At 41.0% G+C, this 23,645-nt stretch overlaps 1 protein-coding gene across 1 annotated transcript in view; it reads left to right on the top strand.

Moving 5' to 3' along the window:
• ADTRP (androgen dependent TFPI regulating protein) overlaps positions 1 to 22,286 on the top strand; it is a 31,985-nt gene extending 9,699 nt beyond the window's left edge. Inside the window, exons 4-6 of the mRNA XM_005149897.2 lie at positions 10,780 to 10,895; positions 15,809 to 15,960; positions 22,243 to 22,286. Coding sequence (XP_005149954.1) covers positions 10,780 to 10,895; positions 15,809 to 15,960; positions 22,243 to 22,286 — 312 coding nt within the window. The remainder of the gene's footprint in view (positions 1 to 10,779; positions 10,896 to 15,808; positions 15,961 to 22,242) is intronic.
• The last annotated feature ends 1,359 nt before the right edge of the window (positions 22,287 to 23,645 follow it).

The raw sequence follows: 23,645 nt of genomic DNA, 5'->3' as shown, positions 1-23,645 counted from the left end.
AATCACATATTTCTCATCAGTCAAGTGCAAAGAGTCTGACAGTAACATGGAAACTGTGGGTGGATTGTAAGGTCAGGGAGGCCTCATGGGGCTAGTGGGAAGGGGGAGAGAAGGGAGGGGTTCACCGCTAGACTGAATCAGAGGAGCCAAGAAGTATGAAATAATCACATAGAAGACTCATTTCTCTCCAGACTTCATTTCTTAAGTACAACACTTTGCAACCCACTGCAGCAGCTCCCAATACCTGTTGGAGATAAACATGGAAGGCTTCAGGGTTTCTGGCCATGGACACTTGATAAAGGTTTTGAGCAGCCACTTGATTTAGACAGGCATATTCAGACACGTGTGCCTGGAATCCAAACACACATAGGCATGTCCGCATTGCTGATATCTGAGTGATAAACTGCAGCCATCATGCACTTTTAACCTCATCACCTGCTCTCTGCCCACCAGTTCATCTTCACCAGGGTCTTTGCATGGCTGTCCAAACTTCAGCATGGACACAAACTGATACCACTCTCTCAAAACCATCATCCACCAAAAGAAAAGATTCTTTGTGTCCTCAGCATCATGCTGGCTTCAGGTCCGGGATTTGGTATGGGAGACTGGTTGAAGCTTAAAATCTTCACAGTCATGGAGGTGCTGGGGAAGGGGAGGGCACAGGGTGGAGCCAAGAGAGATGGGCTTTGCTGCTTGTTTTAATCCCAGCGCACAGCTGAGAATTTGCCCTTTCCATTTCCACATTTGTTTATGACACAGAAAGGTTGAGAGGTACTAAGATATACATTTTTATTTCATATACAAGAGCTCTTTGCAGGAATCACTCAAATGTATTCGTTATAACCTTTTTCCTTCCCTGCCTACATCTACATTTCATAGTAAAGTCATTATGACAACAACAAAAAGCTTTTCCATTTCAGAAATGTCAAAAACAGGTGTTAAAAAAGGAAAACGATACTTCCTCAAAATTATTTTGACGAGAAACTTCACATAAAGCAAGCTTCAATCATAACCTAGTATTTTATTTCTAAAGCTCTTAATATACCGCAGACATCTTGTGTTTGACAGTTCCTGGGTTGGAAATTTTCCTTCCAGTCATTATAGAGTGTAAAACACCTGCCACCAGCATAGACTGATCCGCACTATTGACAGTCCCCACATTGAGGGCCACCTTCCAACAGGTGCTTTCGGGCTTATCTGAGGCATTTCTTTCTTCCAACACAAAATATCCGCTGGGAACACTAGGAAAATCCAGAGAGCTACTGACACTTTAAGGGACAATCTCCAAGTTCTGATTGGCAAACAGACACTTCTTTGGGTTCATTTCCTTGCACACTGCTATACTTTATAGCTCTGAGATTACAGACATTTTATGGCAGATTGAGGCAGCATCTAGCTGGCTTTGGTGGTAAAGACATCAGTGTATCAGTAGTAGACGTCAGTGCCGTACCATTTGCAGTGGGAGTATTTTTTTTTATCTCAGCCTATTTTAAAGTTGTAAATAGGGAAAGCATATGTTTTTATGTAACTGAAGAGGGAACCTAAAAAATAATCGTGCAGAAACACTTCAGGAATACCAAGCTCCTTGAGTTCTCAGTGGTGCTGCAGCACCTTCCTTGCAAAAAATGAACTAGCCATTTATTTTTCTCACATTTACTGCTCTTACAGTGGCAAAGTGTTGGTGCCCACCTGGTAGGCCAGAGTCATATAGATAGGTTTACATTTTGGGCATGGTTTTGCATGCTGAGCAGAAACCTTCTCTGGTTTTTGCAGAAAGGATGGCTGATGCAGAAAGGAATCTTGCTGATATTCGAAGGAGGCCAAATACTCCAGACTACCTGGGTTTCTCTCCGCCTTTTTTCTGAGTTTAACTCAAAGGCTTTGCCACAGTTTCCACTTCCGTTCGCTTGGCATAATTATGTTTTACCAACTTTACACAAAGCTTTGAGTTTTATCGATGGAAGAAAAACCCGAACCTACATAAGTCTCAAGCACAATTATTGCATTTGAACAAGATCTTTGAAGTGGAAGACGGTTGAGGCAAAAGATATGCCTGCCAATTCATCAACTGAAATTGTTTATTTCTTTCCCAGTCATTTCTTTTCAAGCAACATCTGGATACTCTCCAGAAAGCAACTAACTGCTGGAGACAACTTGGGTTAAACCATATGCATGTATTATTCAACTGAATGGCAGTATAGGGGAACACTACATTTTGAAGGGGCTGACAGAACTGAATGGTAAACAAAGAGGGGCAATGGTGGGTCAGAAGAGATCACTCAGAAATCTTTTAATCTGTAACAAAAGAAAAGATACACATCAACATTGACCAGATGTGTTCACAAAAATGGTTATGGCATATATATTATATAAAGGAGGTTTATATTTTCAGTCTGTAAGGCACAGTTCTCGTAAAAGGCAAATTTTCTTGTGAAAAGCATAATTCTCTTTATTGTCAGGCTGCAGCTTGGTTTAGCCATCTCCTTTCCTGATTTATTTTGTAGCTGTGCTACCCTCTCGCCTTTACAAAAATCAGCATTTTGGTGTCCCAGGCACTTTACTGACACATGGTTATGAACTGTGTGTGTTCTGAAGACCTTGTAAGCTAAATAACTAAAGATTAAAAAGGAGGGATGGTAAACAGCCACAGAAGAAAGATTACTTACCTGTCAGATGTTCAGCAAAGATGACAACAGATCCCACATGGCCTGAGCCTCTCAAGCTCCTTTGCACTTTGCCCCAGTGTAGCTAAGCAGTATCTGAATATAAAAAGAAAATGCAAGAGAGTGAAAGAACAAGACTCATCATGTCCCCTCTCATCTTGGAGCTTCTTGGTATCTACAAGCTGCTTGTGTTTGTCTCACCTAGCTAAAGCATTACTTACCGTCCCTAGTGTGGACACAACTACATCAACAGAAATATTCTTTTGAATCACTATGATTTACTTCCATCTGAAAAAGAAAATAAGTTATATGAGTACAAATTACTCAATGTGAGGGCATCTGTGCAAAGGATTACATTTTCCTACAACAACTTCAGGAAGCTGCTGCACCATTAACCAGCGAAGAGGGTGGCAAAACCAGTGTGTGGAGCAGAACCCCATTGTCCTGGCCACTCTAATTGGATTCCTACTCCAGGAGTGTACACAAGAACCACTTCAGGCTCATCTTTGACCATCTTAAACGATTCTCCTTGCAACTGTTATTCAAAGCTTAATAATTCTTGCCTATTTACACAAGAAAGAAACATTTCCATTTGTTTGCATTTCACAGTATCTCAATTTTAAGCTGTCTGGCAACTATGGACATTCATAGGCTTCCAATTATACTCAACTTTTGGCAAAGAAAAAAAGTGTGTATGTGAGGGATATGGCACGTGAAATTAATCACCCCACACATTTAAGAGCAAAGACACTTCTCTTTTCCCAGACTACATATATATTTTTTTGAAGTTTCCATTTTTGCTGACATAAGCCCATTTCCCCAGGGAGAAAGTATGTGTTTCACAGACACATGTTATGGCAGGGACTCCTCCTGGGCTGCTGCTACCCTGGCGTGCACAGGTGCAGTCTCTGCAACCCACCCCGTGAAGGAACAGCTGGAGACGAATATTCCACAGCAGAGGATGTGTCATTTCAGTCTCATGTCAGCTCCCAGCTGCAGTGCAACATCAGTTTCTTAGACTACGTATCTAATGTCAGGGAGAAATGCAATTAAAATTCTGGCACGGACACGGAGACAAACCATTTGCTAGTAAGCAATAGGATATTCAGCCAGGGCCTTGTTTCCAAAAATCCATGTGTGTGTGCAGGAAATGTTATCTCTGAAGCTCTTTTACCCCTTTGATCATACAATTGATCTAATGTTTGTCACAGTAATGCTCCCAAAGTAACTACATGTCTCTTGAAGCGCAGGGGAAGAAAATAAGTGTTGCTTTTCCAGTCAGCATGAATGGACCTGGAAAAGGTAGAAACAGTAGTGGAAACGGAAACAGAGACAGGATCATTCAGAGAGGAGTACTGCTGGAGTTAAACTGGGCAATAGCTTCCTGACTAATTTGTCACCACACCTGCTCAGTAACAGGACTCCTTGTACCTCCCACTCTTGAAAATCCTTGAAAATTCACCGATGGTGAGAATATAAAGGACAGGTAGTGACTCTAAGAGAGAATTATTTCTTTAGCTAAATACGGCAGTGTACTAGTTAAAGAAATTAAATGAACGATCGTGCTTAAGGACCTCCTGCCCTGAAAAATAAAGAGGTGAAGTGAGGAAGAAAACGTCTAAGAACAGATTACAAAAGAAAATTTTAAAAAAGGCATTTGAATGAAGGCAGCGTCGTAGCAAAATAAATCAAAAGAGGGAACTTGCTCCAAAATGAAGCCAAGAAAGGAGAGCGCACACAGAGATTCAAAAATTATGAGGAGTATAAAACTAAATAGAGGTTATGGTGACAGGAAGCCATTTAGTTTTATTATGCTCAGATAACACAGGCTATAATTGTTTATGAAAGCATCCAACCCAAGGAAATTTCCATAGACAAGAGGACATTTCCCAACAAAGAGTTGAATAACTGAGTAAATACCTCAAGGGTCAACTAACGAACACTGTCTTAATGAGCCTCTTCAGACAGCACCAAAGCGGGTTTTTACTTTTTCTTTGCAGTAACATAGCGATGGAGAAGATACAAGCATGAGTATTGGCCACAAGTGGTTGTCAGCACACCAGCTCTGCGGGAAATCTGTCTGAAAGGAGAAACATGGGCAGTTTTTCAAAGCACTTGATGGCGTCGAACTGTGCCCAGTGGAGTTTAGTTTGGCCAGTGGTAGCTGTTTGTGAAAAATCCCCTGCTAAAGTCCCACATGTTAATGGAAAGCAGACACAGAGGGTATGTAAATGCAGACAAATTAGAAATAAACAGCTATGGTCAACCGAGGCATCATTTCCTTCACTCTGGAGTCAAACAGGGTCAAACCAAGTCAAACTGAGACACACTCATTAAGAGTACAAGTGATCTCAGCAGCTCTGGGGAGATTATTCATAGGCTTAAAACTCAGCCTAAACTGGAGCCTGCAGCTGAACACAGCCTCTACCCAACCCTGTCTTCTTAGCCCCAGGAAACTTGTTTTTACTTATATTCTCAACAGCAAAATGAAGATATAACTGAATAAATACACAAATTCTCAAAACATGGGGAGTAAAAATTCCATATGGACTTACCAAAGAGTGGAGATATATCTGGAGAGGACTATTTATCTCAGTTTAAACTCATGAACCTGAAACAGATTCTGGGAAACATACACCATAGGGCTGGAAACAAAAATAAAGAAGCGGGACAATGTTATAATTTAATTCTCCACGGGAGATGAGTTAACATGTCAGTATTTCAGATACAGCTCAGCATACATTTCAGAAACTTTCTCCACACTGTATTTATATGCCAGAGTTTATGAGCAATAAAAAGAATGTTGCAATTTTACAACTAGTTCAGATTCACCTGAGTTTGTCAGGGTAAAAGCAAAAAAACCAAACCCAAGTTAAAAATCATAGTAAAAGCCAAAAATAAAAAGCCACAAAGGATTGTTTGGGATCAGAATTCAGATAATAAATGTGATTAGTTTACAAAATGTGTCTGATAATTTTGAAAATCCCGTAACTTTTATCCTTCCATTGTAAAAATAAATTTTAAAAAAGGCATTTAAGATACTTCTGTCCTTACAAAATTTGTAAGCTGAAAGCTTTCCTCAACAGACATCATTAGAGAAGTAAATATATTAATATTTCAAATAACATAAAAATAAGAACTAATAGGATTCTTGCCAAGAGAAGGAAAAAGCTCTCAGTTTCAGTTCAGTTCACTGACAGCCTGATCAGCACACACAGCTATTGTTTTAGCCCATTTTCCTTACCTTGGAATGAAATAGTTTTTTTCTCCCTCTGTGATAATTACTTTTGACAGTTTCACTGTTTATATGTGAAACTGAGAAACTGTTAATTGAAATAAAAAAATGAGTCACTGTTTCCAGCAATTTTTTGCCAATGTTTTGATCTGTGTCAATCTGAGCTTAATTATTAGGTTTTCTTTAAAGCAAGAGGCAAAACTGTATATTTTAATTTGGCCCCTACAAATACTGCAGTCTTTAGACAATTGTCGGTTTAAGGATATAAAACTCAGCTAAATAGGGTTGAAAGTATATCTAATGACTATGCACTAGAGACCTATGGTAAAAATAACTCGAATGAGAAAATACTTCTTTTTTATTGAGAAGGATATGAGAAGTCTTTAAAGCCTATCAGCAGCTATGATTAGCCATGACATATGGTCTATCACTAACAATGCTGCCAAAATCAACGTCTATCGGCTGTGAGAAGGAAATCATTTGGAAAGCAAACTGCATGTCATAGGCAAAGGGCAGGCTTTGCACCCTGTAGCCAACCACACGTTACTCTGGTGTCTGCTGTATAAATATGCATCTGCTCTCATAAACATGCTTGACTATTCTGTAGAAATTCCACTGTGATTTTACTGCTAATGGACAAACTGGGATTGGCAGAAACATGTGAAGTCACCAGTAGACCCAGGGATAGCAGAAATGCAAGGGAAAGTTTTCCTACATACTTAGTGGGCCTGGGGCGTATGTGTACATGAGAAGGAAGTGGGAGGAAAAGAAGTTTTCTGTCCAGAAGAGAAAAATTCTAAACCAAAAAACTTTTCATTCTGGGGGTGCATGAAGTAGCGGAGAACTGTTGTAAAAATCTTATCTCAAGAAGGCATTTGCATGGCAAGTTTAAATGGCCCTACAAAAAAGCATGTTGATTTGATATACACAGTGATTCTCTCTAACTAGGAATACGCTAAAACTGTAATAATAAATACAACTGGAGCATTATATAGCAAAATATTTTAAAGGATACAATTATTTGTACAGAAGACACAGCACACATTTTAATAAGTCATGGGCCAGTGCCATCTTAGACTTGAGAAAAAAACACTTCTATGCCACAACAATTTTTGTTTTGTCTTTTTTTTTCTTTTCCCAAATCAGGGTAGATCCAACACCTCTAACAAGCTGTTCACAAAGCAAGGAGCAAACAGGGCCACTCCTGGACTCTTGTAGGCAGTGGAAAGCTCAAATTCAAGCCCCTGTGAATCAGGCAGAACAGAAATTTCAACCTACCCCTTCCAATAAACTCTTGGCTATTTCCAAAAGCAGCCAAACTTTCCAGCTTTGCCAGTAATTTTCAAACATCTTTTGATTTATGGGCCCCCGACTATTTTCTCCAGCTTCTCCGTAAGTGGAGGAGCTCGCCAAAAGATGACTAGCTAAGCAAATCAGCATTTTCTAAGTCAAGACAGAATAAAAAGAAGTGCTCCCAACTGTCTTTTGTAACCATTACCAGTTGCTTCTCCTCTATGGTGCCAATGAGTGTGCTAGAGTAGTGGATTTCCCCTCGTTACTCCCAGCTTGTTACTGCCTGTGACCGTACCATGCTGTTCACATATTGTTGGTGTGCTGCTGCAGGGTGCCTCCAGCCATCATTCAGTGCAGTGCCGCTCATGCCTGTGAGGCAAACGAGAAATTGTAAATAAGGTCCAAAGCTCTGCTTTTTTCTCCTCTTCCCGCTTTCCTGAGGGATTCACATACTATAAGGCAGCTCAAAGATGCATGGATGGAGAAAGAAATCAGCTAAGCAAGTGGAGACATTAGTGGTCTTAGCCATGATAGCTTATTCGTGTCAGAAGAGGACAGCCCTCCTTTCTCCACGCTTTCATCCTGTTTCTGGACATGTGCATTTGCTTCAGACCATATAGCTCTTGGCAGAGAAAAACTGAGGCTGGTTCAGAGGTGCTTGGCAGAATCACACTCAACTTCTCCTCTAGCTTGTGTAAAAGGACTTGCCCAGCTCCCTGCATGGTCATTTTCCTATTTGCCCTTGCTGCATATTTCCCAGTATAAAGCTGCATCTCTCCTCTTGAGGTAAAATGAGCCAATTGCCCTTGGTCATATCTGCAATGGACATGGAAAACTCACCCATTCAATCATCACTGTATCAACCTCTTAAGCCTCTGAAACCTCTCTCATTTAAAACCTTTCATTTTCCTTTTCTCTCTAAATGTACCAACACATTCAGCCCTGACTTCTGTGCCAGTCCTTGAACTGATTTCCTGTTCATAATTTCTTGCTGTTTGTGCTGTCCTTTTCTGGGCATGCTCCACATTGTCTGCCCCTTTCAAAATGGGGTGCCCTAAATCAGAGATAGAGTGCCAGCCAAAACCTCATCAATTCAAGCAGAGCATCATAGCTAATTCCCAGATCTTTCTTAACACTCAATACTCCTGTTAATACCATCCCAGAACACCACACACTTTTGCTATTAAGGCAGCATCATAATGCAGACTTGCACATATTTAACATTCAGTCTGAGAACAAAAAGGCCCAAACTAAGGAAATAAGTATATATAATAACCCCCATCTAAAAACTGTTCACTTCAACAAAGGATTATTTCACCAGGTCAATCCTACAAAATCCCTCTTAGAACAGCAATAATGCAGCTGAAACAACCAGCTTAGAGTAGTTGAAAGTGTTTAAATTAATGAAAAGACTAGCAAGAACATTTTATATATTCCAAAGGATCTTTGTAGCCCACTGGATGTCAGATGAAAACCAGAACTTATATCCATTTCAGATAATGGACAAATCCACTGCAAAAGGCTAAAGCCTTAAAGGGACGACTAAGTGCAAGTTTTCCATCATTGCTGTCTTGCATGAGTATTTTGGCCTATTCAAAGACAAACTATTGAACACCTATGGAAATTATTCTAAAAGCAGCCTGGCACATAGATTTCTAACTAAAAGACAGAGGGATTATGTATGAAAAGTGTGTGCATCGAAGACATTTTAATGGTTAAATGAATCCAGGAATCACTTGTATTGATACAATGAGACCTCTGCAACCAACCAAGCTGAAGAATCTTTGTGAAACAGAACAGAGAAAAGTCTCAGTGGCAATGAGTGAGAGAAGCTGGAACATCCAATAAATCTTTTCTATCTCTTTTCTCTGAAAAATGATAACTGAGATGGAAGGGTTATTTTGGTAGTAGGACAGCCAGATATGAATAGCAGCTCCTCCAGGGCCTGAGGGAGGACACACAGCTTCCAGAGAGCTGACACTTGGCAATGGCAGACAAAAATGGATGTCTGCCTCTTAAACAAATAGATAAATAATGTTTTCATGCATGCTGTATGTAGCTCAATATACATTTAAAGATTTTCATGTGCATTTGTGGCAACATATACTGTGAATATACAGCAACAAAACTTTGACACCATACCACTAAATCAGATACTCAGCACCACTTCTGACAAATGCACATTTAAGGTACCAGAACCACTTCCCTCAGACAAGAGGAAACTTCATACCATACAGCATACCCAGCAGGTTGTGCCTTCACAGAAAAACAAAATAAAAAAAAATCATTAGTTTGGGTTTGTTGGGGTTTTTTTCTGTTTAAATGTCTGTCTCTCTCTGCTGTGCTCCCCCCTTTCCCCTCTCCATCTACTCATTAAATTATTTGCTTAATTAGCAGAAATTTAACCAAATAGTCAGCTACAGTTGTTGCTATAGTCTTTTCTTGTTGCACTTCATTGACTGTTTTTGCTGTGTTATTCCCCAGCATTGTTTAAGCCTTCTGTGCTAGGTATTGCAACTTCAAACTACCGTTTGCTTGCACAGGGACTATTACAAAACTTTTAGTGGGGATGTTTCACCACAAATCACCCAACAAGTTGAGGCATTCCAAATCCCCTGCACTGTCTGTTTGATAACTGAGCCCGGAAGGACTTACGCTCTGCCTCCAGCCTCCCCAGCAGTGAGAAGCATCCCTCTTGGAGGCAGCTCCCCATCACAAAACAGGCAGTGCCACCAAGTCTGTCCTGTCCTGTGCTAAAATTCCTCCATGCTCAGTTGTCATCATAAATGCCCTAGAAATTCAAACCCCTTAATACAGTTCAAACTTAATATAATTCAAACTTAGCATGAGGTATCCAGGCCCATGGCAGGGGGTTGGAACTAGATGACCTTAAGGTCCCTTCCAACCCAAACCATTCTATGATTCTATGATTAAACTCTTTGAACATAAGAGAATTAAAAAAAAAAACCCAAACCTTCTCCAGCAAGCTGACACTGCTAACCCTTGGCTAAGCATCTTTAAAGTTCCTTCATCATCTCATATCACAGCTAACTTAAGTCCTCTGCATGATTACTTCCACGTTTTCAGTTTACAAAGAGAAGCACAACAAACTGCAATTCAAGGGAGTAAATAATGTTTCAATATATAAAATACAATAATGACTTGAGGAGAATATGAAGGCAATTCAACAATTGCTTAGTGAGTTCAAGGAGGTGAAACAAGGGGACACTTTTGACATCCTCAAACGTACATAACAATAGGCTTCTATACCTTCTGTACTCTAATGGAATTACCAAAAAAGTTACTGTATTACAAAATGTAAAAGGGAAGCTCATGTATTATGAAGGAATGCAGGTCATTCTACAGGCAGACTCCATTACCCACTTTTTACAGCACACTAACAAGAAAATTTCCATGCTCATTACTGAAGGGGCACTACTTCACTATAAAAAAAATATAAGAATTTTGTGCATTTGTATACAGTTATATACAGTGCCTTTGCTCACAGGCAGGCTCGTGAGCGTTGTGATCAGCAATGACCAAAGGAGAGGCACCATGACTGATTACTGACACTTTCTTTCTCCTCAGCACACAGCTATATTGCCATTTGCTGTCCTGGAAATCCTTGCCTTGCCTCACCGTTACCCAGCAAAGAAGAAGGGATTGATCCTATTGGGATTTGTCAGCTTTCTGTATATCAGCTGGTAAGAATTACATCTTTTAAAACACTTTCTTCAAGTGATCTAGTTTGCAAAACAGGGCCAAATGTTGTACTTAGAGTTAGATCCCCTCCCAGGCACATGGGAGACAGCAGTCTGTTCTGTGGAGAGAAGTCATTCAAACTTCAGCTGAGACCCATGAAAACTATTTCCAGACAGAGGCAGGGCAGGTTTCTTCAAACACAGTACTGGTCCTGGGACCATACCTACTATCTCCTGCTCTTATAGGGCCTCTTTTAGAAAAGCAATTAAATTGCCATGAACTCTGGGGTACTTTGAGTTATTTCTCCAGGCTGGGTTTTTATTTCTAACCCAGTACATCTAACAGTGCCATCGAGTTTACCTCTGCTCGCTGTCTTGCTCACTGCAGAAACTCCAAATCTCAAAGGTCTTGGGGTCATGGGATCAGAAGAGGAGTAAAACCCAGCTTGGTATTTGGCAGGGACACATGGCTGGGTTTAGAAACTTGAGACAGAAAATGATACCCAGAGCCAGGTGCACACTGACGGGTAGCAGGGAGGCATCTGCCCCACTCCACCGGTGGACACCGCCTACATTTCTAGCTATGTACCACAGCTGATCTCCAACCTGTTGCAGGGTGATCCTGAGAGAACACATTATCCCTCACCAGACACCCCCCAGCCCATAGCCACCCCCTCACCTCCTGTGTTTGTCATGCACCTCTGGAGCTGGTTTTGCATCCACTCCTGCTCGTTGCATCCTGGATGCAGTGGTCTGGAGGCACTGCCTGCTCCATCTGAGTATGGGCACCTGTCAAAGCTTCAGACCACTCTGAAGATGACTTACATTGAGACTCAGCTCAAGAATGAGTCCGTACACTTTCAGGGTATGCTGCAATATCACTTTCCAGAGTGCAGGAAGCAGCCAGGCCCTAGGGCGGAGGGTACAGAACAACTGGTCAGCAGGGAGGTTACTTACCCTCATGCAAAGATTTCTGAGAAGTTACTGGGACTATAAGCGTGCCCATTCTTCCCATTCCCGCCCACCAGTTCCCACTCTCACCTCACCTAGAGACTGCCTTCAGGCCACCAAATGAAAATCCGGAATAGAAAATAAACTGCACAGATGAAATGTTCCTGTGACTCGAAAACCATCAGGGTGGCTGGCGAAGCAGTGGACTTCACTGCTATGTTACATATCCAAGTTAGGAGCCATTTATCCTAATCCAGGCTACAGCGTAACAGGATTACAATCACAGCTTCCTAAATTCCTTTTCTATGTTCTGGTTCACCCAGTTTCTTAAATCCAGCTTAATTTTGCTTGCCTTCTGACAGCATTTGGTTTTTACTGTCCTTGAGACCAAACAGCTCTGCAGGCAGCTAATGCAGCCATGAGTGCCATGCTTTTCCCTAAAGCCCCTATCAGCAGTGCAATTCCACCCCACAAGAGACACAGCTCATGCTGGGACCTGAATCCAAGGGGTGACAATCAATACAAGTATCAACACATTTGAGTCCTTGCAGTACCTTGTCTGTCTTGATGTCTCATGGTGCTGCTGTGATCCTGAGTGGAAGGTGGTCCCTGAGAGCACTTGTCCCCTGTGTCTCAGGGCCCTGATAACTGGGTTAAAGATATTAGGATTTCAATACTGTTGCTTTCTTTCCTCCTGAAGCAGCAAGGAACCTGCTGTCTGCTTTATTTTTGCTTCCTTGTCTCAGTTAACTGCAACCACAGAGAAAGGGTTCAACCAGCAGAAAAAAATTCTTAGCCTGTGCACTGAAATCTTAACACATGTAAATAGTTCACTGTTGGTTCTGCAACCTGGTGAATTAATAGCCCCATCTGGGCATCTTATGTTTCACAAGCAGCACTCCTTCCTAAAAGTCTCTCCTTGAACTGTCACTGTCATTGCTGAGCTTCCCCTTCCCCAGTGTGGATGTGCTGAGAACTGACTGGTCCCTGCTAGGCAGTAGAGAAGCCAAGCAGCCAGTGATGTCTTACATGAGATACCTGCCTCTGAGTGGGGTTTCACTGCAGCTTTGAATACCCATAGTGTTCAAAATGGAAAGGTGGCTTTCAGCTGTGGGGCATCAGGGTTTAGAGAACCTTTAGGCATGTTAGTTAATTCTTGCAAAGATGGAACTTGCACCTCCTGGTTGCATTAAGTAATGCCTTACTCCTGGAGTCATCACACTGAAAACAGTGAAGAATACATATATTTTAGAACTGGCATTTTTAAATCTTAAAAAGGAAATAACAATAGATTGACCTTTACCATTTCAGTGGTAATAGATTAGTATAAAATAAATCTTAATCTTCACAATTTTGCATGCGTCTTTGGAGAAAAGTGAAAACTTTCATATTCAAGGAAATATAAATCATTATAGGTTGCACTTTGTATACAAAACTAAAATACAAAAAACCCCACTACTTAAACTTAGAGACTGATGACTTTCTTGCAATAGGTCCATATTCCATCTCTGATAGGAACCAAATTCTTTTTCAGTCACTGCATGCTCATTTTCAGTTCACAACTTTTTAATTTAGAATTGACCAGTCTCAGAGAGATCATATGTAGGCAATATGTTACTTTATTCTTTTTGGATCATCCCATTGAATAATTCCCTAGAGATGACTTTTTTCCCCCTTCAGTGAATGTGGTGGTCCTGCTAACATTCATGGACAGGTAACAAGAGGACAGGATAAATTCACCAGTTTTATCCACCTGTACTATGACAGCACATCACCTCTCCTTGGTATCTAAATGCTGTTCTCTGTCCTATAGCAGTTTGGCAAATTTGGCTATGCCCAGAGCTGTTATCTCCATCTATTCTCCCAATAATTCTGGATATTTTCTGCTTCTGTCTCAGTCACTGATATTCAAGGTACAATCTTGGTAAAAAAATGAAACTTGGTAAAATGAAATCTTCAAAATAATAAGCTTCCAGATCCTGCATGTATATTTAATAGTTGGTTGCCCATGAGTAATGAGCACTATGCATTTGCAAGATGTGGGTTGCATTTTATAAAATCCCTAGCAAAACCCAAAACAAACCAAAACAAAAATAAAACCAAAACCTGTCAACCATTCTGTGGTCAAATGAGTAAGTTCAGGTATATCTGGAGGTATGTCCCAGGATAAAAAACCCGGAAACACACTGGGTTTCTACCAAGCCAGATAGCTGAAAGTGCTTTAGTGCTCCTGCAGAGTCATTTGTTTAGGTTTGAAAATACGGGTTGGAGTGTTTGAGTCTGGGCACACCAGCTGGCCAAACTGCATCAAGATAATCTAGTTCCTTGTTATAAAAAGGCAGCTATCACTCTGTTTTACTGTTAGAGGCACATTAAGAAAACATCAGCCCTGTGCAGTGAAGAACACATGCTGACATTTGCATGGGCTCCAGCTAGCACCCAGTCTTCAGTGCCTCTGCTCAGCCTCTCTGTGGCCTTCTGTGCAGGCTTTTTCTTTTTAATTACTTAGCTGTTTCACAGCCTTGTTTGCTTGATGAAAGAACCTTAAATCATGAAAATTAATCTCAACCCTTAACATTTCCATGCTCAGCCCAGACAGCTGCACTATCACCCCCCTCCATTTCTTCACTCTATCCCTTAGGTGGGGATTAGCAAATCTCTCTTTAAGGCACCTTTTTATGCCCTACCCCTTCCTTCTCTACCTAAAGAAAGGAGAAATCATTTTTTCACACTATAATTATTAGTAGTAGTAGTAGCAGTATTTTCCTTATCACTCTCCCATTCCTCAGTTTCATGACAGTTTCAGGCTGGTGGGGCAGCCTGTTTGTCATTTCCCTTTGAAGCATGATGCCCAGTGTAAGCTAACAGGCTTGGTGCCATCAGAGAGTGGGATTGCATTCCTGTGTAGGCACTGGTGGTGAAAAGTATGCTATGGTCTTCAGATGTGTTTTTTTTTTAATTAATAATTAAACCTTTTAGGACTTTTTGGACCCAAAGGTTCTTTTTAGGGAAATTATCATTAAAATAATATCCTCATCACAATCACTAGAGACCCACCCTATTTTTTATGTTCTTTACATATTGATTACAAATATATTAAATTTCAGCCATTATTTAATAAATAGGGACCATTTTTATATTCTTCAGTCCAGGCATTTGCTACCAACCACACTTAGGAGCCATAAATAATGAAAATAATATCAGTGGACTGACAGCCACTACAAGATGGGGTTTTTTTGAGAGAAGAAAAAGGCAGAAAGAAAGGGTCTAAACAGAAGAAAAGAAGCCCTGTGAAGCAGGCATGTTTATCCTTTTCCTTAACCTTCTTTCCCTTTTTCAGAGAGTGCTTTGTAAATGGTTTTGGCACAAAGGAGCAAAGCAGCTACATCTGTTTCCTACCTATCTGCTCCTCTTCTCTTCCTCCCCTTAGACCAAGAGGAAATGTGCTGGAGAATTGTCCTCACCCTCTTGCCTCCTGAAACCCTCTTCCCACTCCCCAAAACAGTGGTCAACAGTGTCAGGATAGAGACAGCGAGAAACAGCACTTTGCCTTCACAGACCCTTGAAATATGGCTGGGGCTGAAAAGCTGTTGTAACTAAAGAGCAAACACATATGTGAGAGCTCATTTGAATAAGCTTCACTTAGAATAGTCAAGTGCCATCCCTATTTGTAAGCATTTTTCTATTTTATCGTTATTTTGCAGCTGTTAATAGCCAGTGCCACCAGGGTGAAGAGCAGAACATTGTGTGCATTTCAAACTGTGCTGAAACCCATCTAATTCAGCAGCGGCTCAAGTGTGCTTCACAGCAAATAGCCCAAATGCCAAGGAGATGTATTGACAGTTGAGCTAATTTCCTCTGTATCAAGATTGTTTTGATAACTTGGCCCTTCAGGAGCTAGAAATCATGAAGTGGTTCTTCTAACTGAATGGTTTTAACCAAAGGTCATTTCTCTCCTTGCCCAGGGTCCTGTGGATTTATTCTGTAACGGGAGAGTGGGTATATCCGCTCTTTGCTTTGTTCAGCCCAGCCGGGCTAGCAGCCTTTTTTGCCGTTAGCATTGCCATCATCATCTCTTTCTACAACTTCGGGGAGTTCCTCAACCGTGTTATATGGGGTCAGTCCAAGTTTTGTTTTTCACTTCTATCTATATGAAAAAATATGATCTAAATGAATTCCTGTGATTGCCTAGGCAGGTGGGAGAGGAATCTCAGAATGGTTTGGGTTGGAAGGGACCTCAAAGCTCATCCAGTTCCAACTCCGTGCCACAGGCAGGGGCCCCTTCCACTAGAACAGGTTGCTCAAAGCCTTGTCCAACCTGGAAGGGGACACTTGTACATTGTGGGTGTGGTATTTGGGTGTCTGATAGAGATTGATAGGTCCTAACCAATTACTAAGAAACAGAACAAATTGGAGCAACAATCCCAATCCCACCAGATAAAGGGCCAGGTTTCACTAATGTGGCTCAAGAAATATCACCAGCATAATCGCTGGAATTTGAACTCCTTCTCAAACAAGGTTCCAGAGGAGCCAAATCTCTCTGGCTGAAACTTTTACACCTGCATTATATAGTGTTTGTCAAGGGAACTGCAATTTACTGACAATTTATAGGAAGGCATTAGTGTATCCAAGTGAAAGCATCACAGCACCTCTGTGGGTAAAACAGCACTTCAGAAAGTTTTACAAACTCTTGAGAACATCTGCCTTCTACTTTGGTAGTGGCATAATCAGTAGTGACTTAAAGAAAATGAAAGGCAGCTTCCTTGGAGAAATGGGCAGTTAGAAAAAGAAAAGTAGTTTAGGAGGACACATTCAACAAGTGAAAAGAATAAAGAACTGATGAAGCAGCTTTGGGGGTTTGGCATGGTATTATATTGTTATTATTTCTCACCTGGTTTCCTCTCTCCCTTCTCAGTCAAGATTATGTTTTTGAGGATGAAAGTGTTTCCATCAGGAAAACGCATGTATTTTATTTAGGACAAATGTGTGAACATTTGCAATTTCTTACGCTAGCTTTCTGATGAAAGAAAAAATGCTGCAAAAACACCTCTGAAAATAAATAAGACAACTTCCCTCTGTTCTCAGGGAACATTTAATGCCTGATGCATTTTGTGAAGTCTCACATGCCTGTCAAGCCAAAGCAGAGTGTCTGTAGCTAGTCTCTCACCATTCGTACTCTCAGCTACCCAAAAGCAGCAGATTGACTTTCAAATGTGCTGAATAACCAGCTTCACCACTTGATACCTTTGCAAATAAGATGCTTGCTCTACATGTCCATGTTTGGAAATTTTGGCCGTATTCTATTCTTGCATAAATGTGATACAAGATGAGGATTGCTGGTAAATTGAAACAGATCTGCAGCATTTCTGCACTAGCTCTGGTTTAAGAGGCATCACATAAACAGTAGCTATTACTAATCAAAGACCACATCATAACAACAAGACAATATAGGTATTTGCATGAGATCTGATAGCTTATACATCTAGGTGTCAGATTTCTTCATCACTGAGTACATAATAGTAATTTCAGGCCTAGAGTATGCCTAAATTGGAGATGTGTAAGCTGGAGATAATCAGAATGAAGTTAATTTGATTTGCAAGGTGTTAATCGATTGGGCAAAAGGTCATGCCAAACAGAGATCAAATTAACTGCACAAATTGGACGCATTTTGAACAGCTGACTAAATATGCCCACTTCAGAAATGTTAATTTAAGAGCTTTCTAAAGAAACTGGGACAAACACTCAGCTTTCTTTTCTGTGCACAGAGAAAAGCTGAAAAGCATCCCCCAGTTGTGATAACACAAATGTTACCTCAGAGAATATATGTAAACACAGCACGCACAATATCCTCCATAAGTATCTGGTGTGCTCTTGCAATCTGTGGCAATCTCCTGTGCGTGGTGGGTCTGCCTCTCCATAAATACTTCATGTTTTTCAAAGGATTCACAAAATCATGGCCTTAACAGTTACACAATGTTTTCATCCATGTGTGGGACACTGCGCTGAGTTACAGTTCCCCATGTTTGTGCAGACTCTTGCTACTACACATGCATCCTCTGCTGTTCATGCCCAGGACTAGCTATAGTCCCTGGATTTGTTGTGCACTGATAAAAGAAGTTTCAAGCTGTACCATGATACCTGGCAACTCCACAGTATCTGAGGCTACAGTTTGACAGTATGGGAGCTTTGGCAATAAGCTCCTGCCCACCACCCCTCACTCCCTCTTATTCTACCACGCACGCCTGTTTCATAGAATCATAGAATAGTTAGGGTTGGAAAGGACCTTAAGATCATCTAGTTCCAATCCCCCCTCCCATGGGCAGGGATACCTACCACTAGACCAGGTTGTTCAATCAAGGCTTCTTGCAAGCAGGGGCTGTTTTCAACACTGATTTTTTTTTTTTCCTGACTCATTTCTTAGCTGTGTCCACCCAGCAGAAGGGTAGGACCTCCTTAAGCTGGTATTGATAACAAGACCACAATAAATATTGAATCACAGCCAGAGGAAAGCTATTCAAAATTACAGTGTGCTGGAGTCTTAATATGTTCCTGACTGAGATAAATCTTTGGTTCAGCATTGCCAGAATAAAAAGAGGTGCAAACTGAATGAAGACATGATTCCAGCATACCCTTCTTCTCACAACAAAAATGGCTCCACTTACTTTTTTTCATTCTACCCTTTCTTGTATCACCTTCCCATCACAATAATGGAGATGATGCAGTTAAAATAACCCTGCAGAAAGAAAAAAACAAACCACAGAAAGCAAAACGATCTGTGGTGGTAGAAGACAAACCTCTCCATTTCTCCAGATCCTCCACCCTGTCCACCAGAAAGGATATGTGGAAGGGCACTTCTGCCCTCTCCTCTGCTTCCTGCTTGGTCCCCCAAAGGCACAGTTTGAGTAACGCAATTGTTCAGTAGGTCCCTATAGCACATCTGGAAACACCTTCTCCACTAACACCTGTAGCCACCAAGCAATTGGACCTGATGCTGGCAGCATCTGCCAGGCAGAGCACCTTACCTGAGCTGCTCTGACCAGGCTTCTACCCAAAGGGAAAGGCTCCAGGGAAGCTTCTTTCCTTCCCACTTGAAGAAAGAAATCTTGCTGAGTTTGTGGCAAGATAAGTTGTGTTTAGTCAAAGGTGTGAGAAGTGATTAACAAATAGCTCCACATGAATGGCAAGCCTCCTTTCCTTTTGGATTTACATCCTGTGGCAGACTCTAGGCTGCAAATGAAACTTGTCCCACAGCATACCATGCTTTATATGGGCTCTCTTTCACTTTCCTTATAGCCTCAGGCCACTACCACTAATCCTAAAAACAGCTATATAAATATTTACTCTTTTTCACCCTTAAAGTTACATTCAGTTCCAACTTATTCCAAAGTCTATGGATGGCAGCCTTCCATTTCAAGCAAGTAATTTTTGAAGCTGTATGTCCAGTACTTGACCAAAAAGATGCAGTATCATTTCTGAGAGCTGAAAAATCCAGGCTGCCGAATAATATAACCTTGTTTTTCCTTTTCAGAATAATAACCAAAGGATGCCAGACCTTAAATTTCTTTTATTATTTATAGACAAATTGTTTCATACAGTATTGGAGGTTTTAAAAATGTATCATCTCTTATGTACCTCTCCCTCCCCTTGCACAGTTGGATTGGTGGTAACTAAGGCAACCCAGCTGCACAGCCTGAGAGGCACAGAAAATAGTACCAGTAATGACTTTTTTTGCTTTAAATCCCAGAGTTTCTAGAGTACTAGACAATGTTGAGCAATACAGAAACTCCAAAGAGGATAATTTGAAACAATGGGCTGATTCTTTTATTGCCATAAATTCACCTCAGCCAAGTATTTGGCTGCAGGTTCCAAGTACCAAAGAGGAACTGTGCGATAGCTTCTCCTGTTCCCTAATGGGCAGAAAAAAAACATACAGGCAACTGATCTCATGTTACAACAGTCAAACTAGAACGCTCACAAATAAAGCAAAGCCGTTTTCCCTTGGGTTTTATTCCTGGTGAGACAACCAGATCCTCAGGAGAAATCTGGATCAAAGTTCTCCACATCAGGCAGAGCAACATTTCAGATGAGGTCTCTTCCCTGGCACCAGCATTTGAAGACAAAGCAGATTCATTTGTCTTCCATCTAACTCACCTGGAAAAAAAACAACAGAGAACAACATTCAGCAGCTGTTTCAGCTCAACAGTTTGAAATGCATCTGGATAGGAGCTGTAACTAGCAACAACTACCCACTGCACCAGTGATTTAAATACCTGCAAAGGGACACTGAGCAAACCTCTTTTGAGATTTTTACATCCACAAGGCCTCTGCCAAGTCCAGAGAAATGCTCATCTCTATGTGATAGAATGGGAGGCTGGCTCTAAGAGCATTCAGCAGCTCCAACAGATCCATGCCTTGATGTTCATTGACCTTCAGAGGAGAAAGCTTTGGCCAGCAGCTGACTAGGAAACACTGGGGACAAAGCCAGAATTACAGATACTGTAAAGCAAGGGATAAGGCAGTACAACAAGAATAAGAGCTATTACTCCCAGGAAAAAGAGAAAACTTATGGTTATTGCCCAGTGCACAGATGGATGTGCTCCTCCACATCTTCTACAGGCTCTTGAAAATCCTGTGAAGCCACTGCTGAAACATATTCACCTAAAGCTGAGCTAAAGTTAGACGGCAATCTTCTTTGTGGAGCACTTCAACATTACATGAATTTTCCAGAAACGTATAACATGTTTTAGGAACCTTTTTTCCCTGGGTTTTGTTTTTGTATTTATGTGCCTCTGAAACCAAGCTCCCTTAATACCCTGTAGTCTGCTTTTGGGAAACCCAGCCTATGTGACAGAACATGAATCTGCCCAATACAAATACTATAATACGATTGAATTCTCAACACTCTCATTCTTCTGAGCAGCTGTTGAGATTGAAGAAACCTGAGTGGCAAATAAAGGGATGGAAAGGGCAACTGTGTGAGATGCAAAGTCATTTTTCATTGTCCTGGCACAGTGGTTTTGCATGAATGTAAAAATGCTCGTGTTCTGCAGGTAGCTATTAATGCAGATATAGGTTCTACCCTTTATTATTACAGTGTCCAGGAAGGATCTTTAAGCTGAGCCTCTTTTCAAGAATATAACTTCATTTGCTCTATCGTGCCTTCGAAAATAAAGAATGAAAGTCCAGGGTGTATCTATTTCTTTCAGTGAACAAATAATGTTTATATCTACAATTTCAGTATATTGCCAGTGACAAATGGAACTCAAATTTAAGAGGATTTACAGCCCAGAGTTTGCAAACTAAATACAAATACCTACTTTTGTCTCATCCATTCATCCTAGTTGTGCCACAAACCTGTGATGGCATATTTATATCCTGCATATTTGTCACCCCCCCAAGCTGCAGTTATCCCTCGGGTAGAGAAGTCTAACTATTTAAAGGAAACCTGTGCCATCTGTCACACACCCTGCTCTTGCTGACAAGTTTATCTGATGATCCACTGGAGGCAGACCGGATCGGAAGCTCTAGCAACCTAGGGCTTATAGTTTCATCACTGGAGGCCAGACATTAACAGGTGTTTGCTAATATGTTGTCCCTGGCCTAATAAGATAGTCTGTTTTTTTTTCTACCCAATCTTTAAAATATACATTTGGTCGGTACAAAATACTTACAGGATCCTTTGGGAAGGAAGAAATGCCAGGATTTTACTCCATACCAGGTCAATTGCCAAATGCTAGGCAGGCTAGAAACAAATAAAATAGAGCAATTAGTGTTTCAGAGCCTCTGAGGTTTATGGACAAGAAAGCACAGGGTTCCCTGTGCGTAAATGATTGTCAACAGGAAGACTGAGACTATGCATTAGATTAGGTACACTTGGTGTGCCCCATGGCAGCATACTGGGTCTCTAGCTGGTGCTTCTGAAAGCTGCGGATCCTCAGTAGGTCCAGCACTGTCCTGGACAGCCATGTGAGGCTGCTCCAGACATCTCAGATGCAGGGATTAATGAGACAAGCTTTATTTTTAAAGCTTTTCACATATTCTTACACCAAGCTAGGTTTGTTTGGTGGCAGACATTTTATCCCATTAACAAAGCACCATTATTCTCAGTGGATTGGGGCCACGTTAGATTTCAAATCATTCCATAGTAGTCAAGTAATCCTTTACTTGCTGGGGACGCCCCAGGCTCATTAGACTTCTGCAGCACTTCAGCATCAGCAGCTGGTCCAAGCCATAGCGTACTCCCACTCCCAGGTAGGTTCGGTTTCCCAGAGATGTTGGGAGGCTGGGGCCAGGTTCACATCCTCCTCCCAACAGTGTGTCTGATCTGTAAAAGGACTTCTCTATTGTGCTTTTTTTTTTTCCACCCCATAATAATCTCTTCTCCTCTGCCTCCACACAGGAGATTCAATAGTAATACTGGACTACAGGCAGAAAGGCAAGTGAATCCTCCTCTTAGAGCCAAACAATTTCTCCATGAGTGCTGAAGCCATGAAGTAGAGGAAAATAAATGCAGCTGTGATAAATCCTTTCTCCAATTCATTGCAGCTTCTGGTGAAGCCATTATGTCATCAGACATATGGAAAACTAGTGGAAAATATGAAATGTTTGCCTCTTACATGATAACTGTGCAACTTCTATGAAAAGAAAATTGTGTTCATCTGTTTACACAAATTTCTCATCTCTTGCACAATGTATGTGAGGATGTGTCCATGGTTAAAACTCGTCACTGGTAAATGAACTCCCTCATGAGCTTGGCACTACTCTCTAAAAGACCTGTGAATGCAAGCCAGCTCTTGTTTGGATTGCCCTTCATCAAGTCTGGAAAAAATTAAGAGGAGGGATAATTTTAACAGTGCTGTGACTTCCAAGCTAGCTAGATAACAAATTGGGCTAACAAGGACTGTAATTAGGAATGTCTGCTCGGTTCACCATGAAGCCAAGTCCTCCTAATGAGAAACTTTCTGGGATATTAATATGCATATCTCTCTTCCATTTTAACAGGAAATTTGAATGCAACACTTTCTTTTTCTTGGTTTCAGTTAATCTTGCAGCAAAAGTAACCTAATTATACGGAATGTATGATTGCTTTGACAGAAAGCATGTTAATTTAAAGCACTGTTTAACATAAAGCTGCTTGCCATATAATTACACTCCATTCACATGTTTACTAATCTTCTTCAATATAGCTGATTTCTGTTATTAGCCTCAACATTTTGTTAACATCTAAAACACTGGAGATCTGCTTTGCAAACTCCAATAAACAAGCAAAACCAACAGTAGCATAAGTGTTCCTTAATGGTCAATGTGAAAAAGAAAGATCTCTGTTATTAGCCTTGCATTTAAAAGAGGACTTGAAACTAGTTCCAGTACTTAAATGTCTAACTCCATCTTCATTGCCAAAGCCCCTAGCTTAGAGCTACTGTGCGTGCAGCTCACCGGGGTGTTATTTTCATCTTCCAAATGCTGCTGGAGCTTAGTAAAAATGAAACACATTGTAAGCTGCCTGTGAGCAATAAAAAGATAATGTGTATACATAAGATTGTTCTTTTCACATGTTAAGCACCTGATAAAATTCTAGTCTGGGAAGTTAACAGACTAGGGTTAGACTGTAAGCTAAGTCAATGAAAGACGTGAATGCATCCAATAATTCCCAGCTTATCTAGATAACTCACTCCAGCTAACTTTGCAAGGGGAATGTAAGCAATTACGCAGGCACATCACTCCTCCCCCTTCTTTTTCTGCTGAAATTAAAGGAGAACATGGAAAGAATTCACTTGAAAGATGCTGGTCAAAGGAAATATT

The sequence above is a fragment of the Melopsittacus undulatus genome, chromosome 1 (assembly GCF_012275295.1).
Source record: "Melopsittacus undulatus isolate bMelUnd1 chromosome 1, bMelUnd1.mat.Z, whole genome shotgun sequence".
In the NCBI taxonomy this organism is placed as follows: domain Eukaryota; kingdom Metazoa; phylum Chordata; class Aves; order Psittaciformes; family Psittaculidae; genus Melopsittacus; species Melopsittacus undulatus.
The sequence above is the reverse complement of the archived record's forward strand: the minus strand, read 5'-3'. Positions and strand labels throughout refer to the sequence as shown.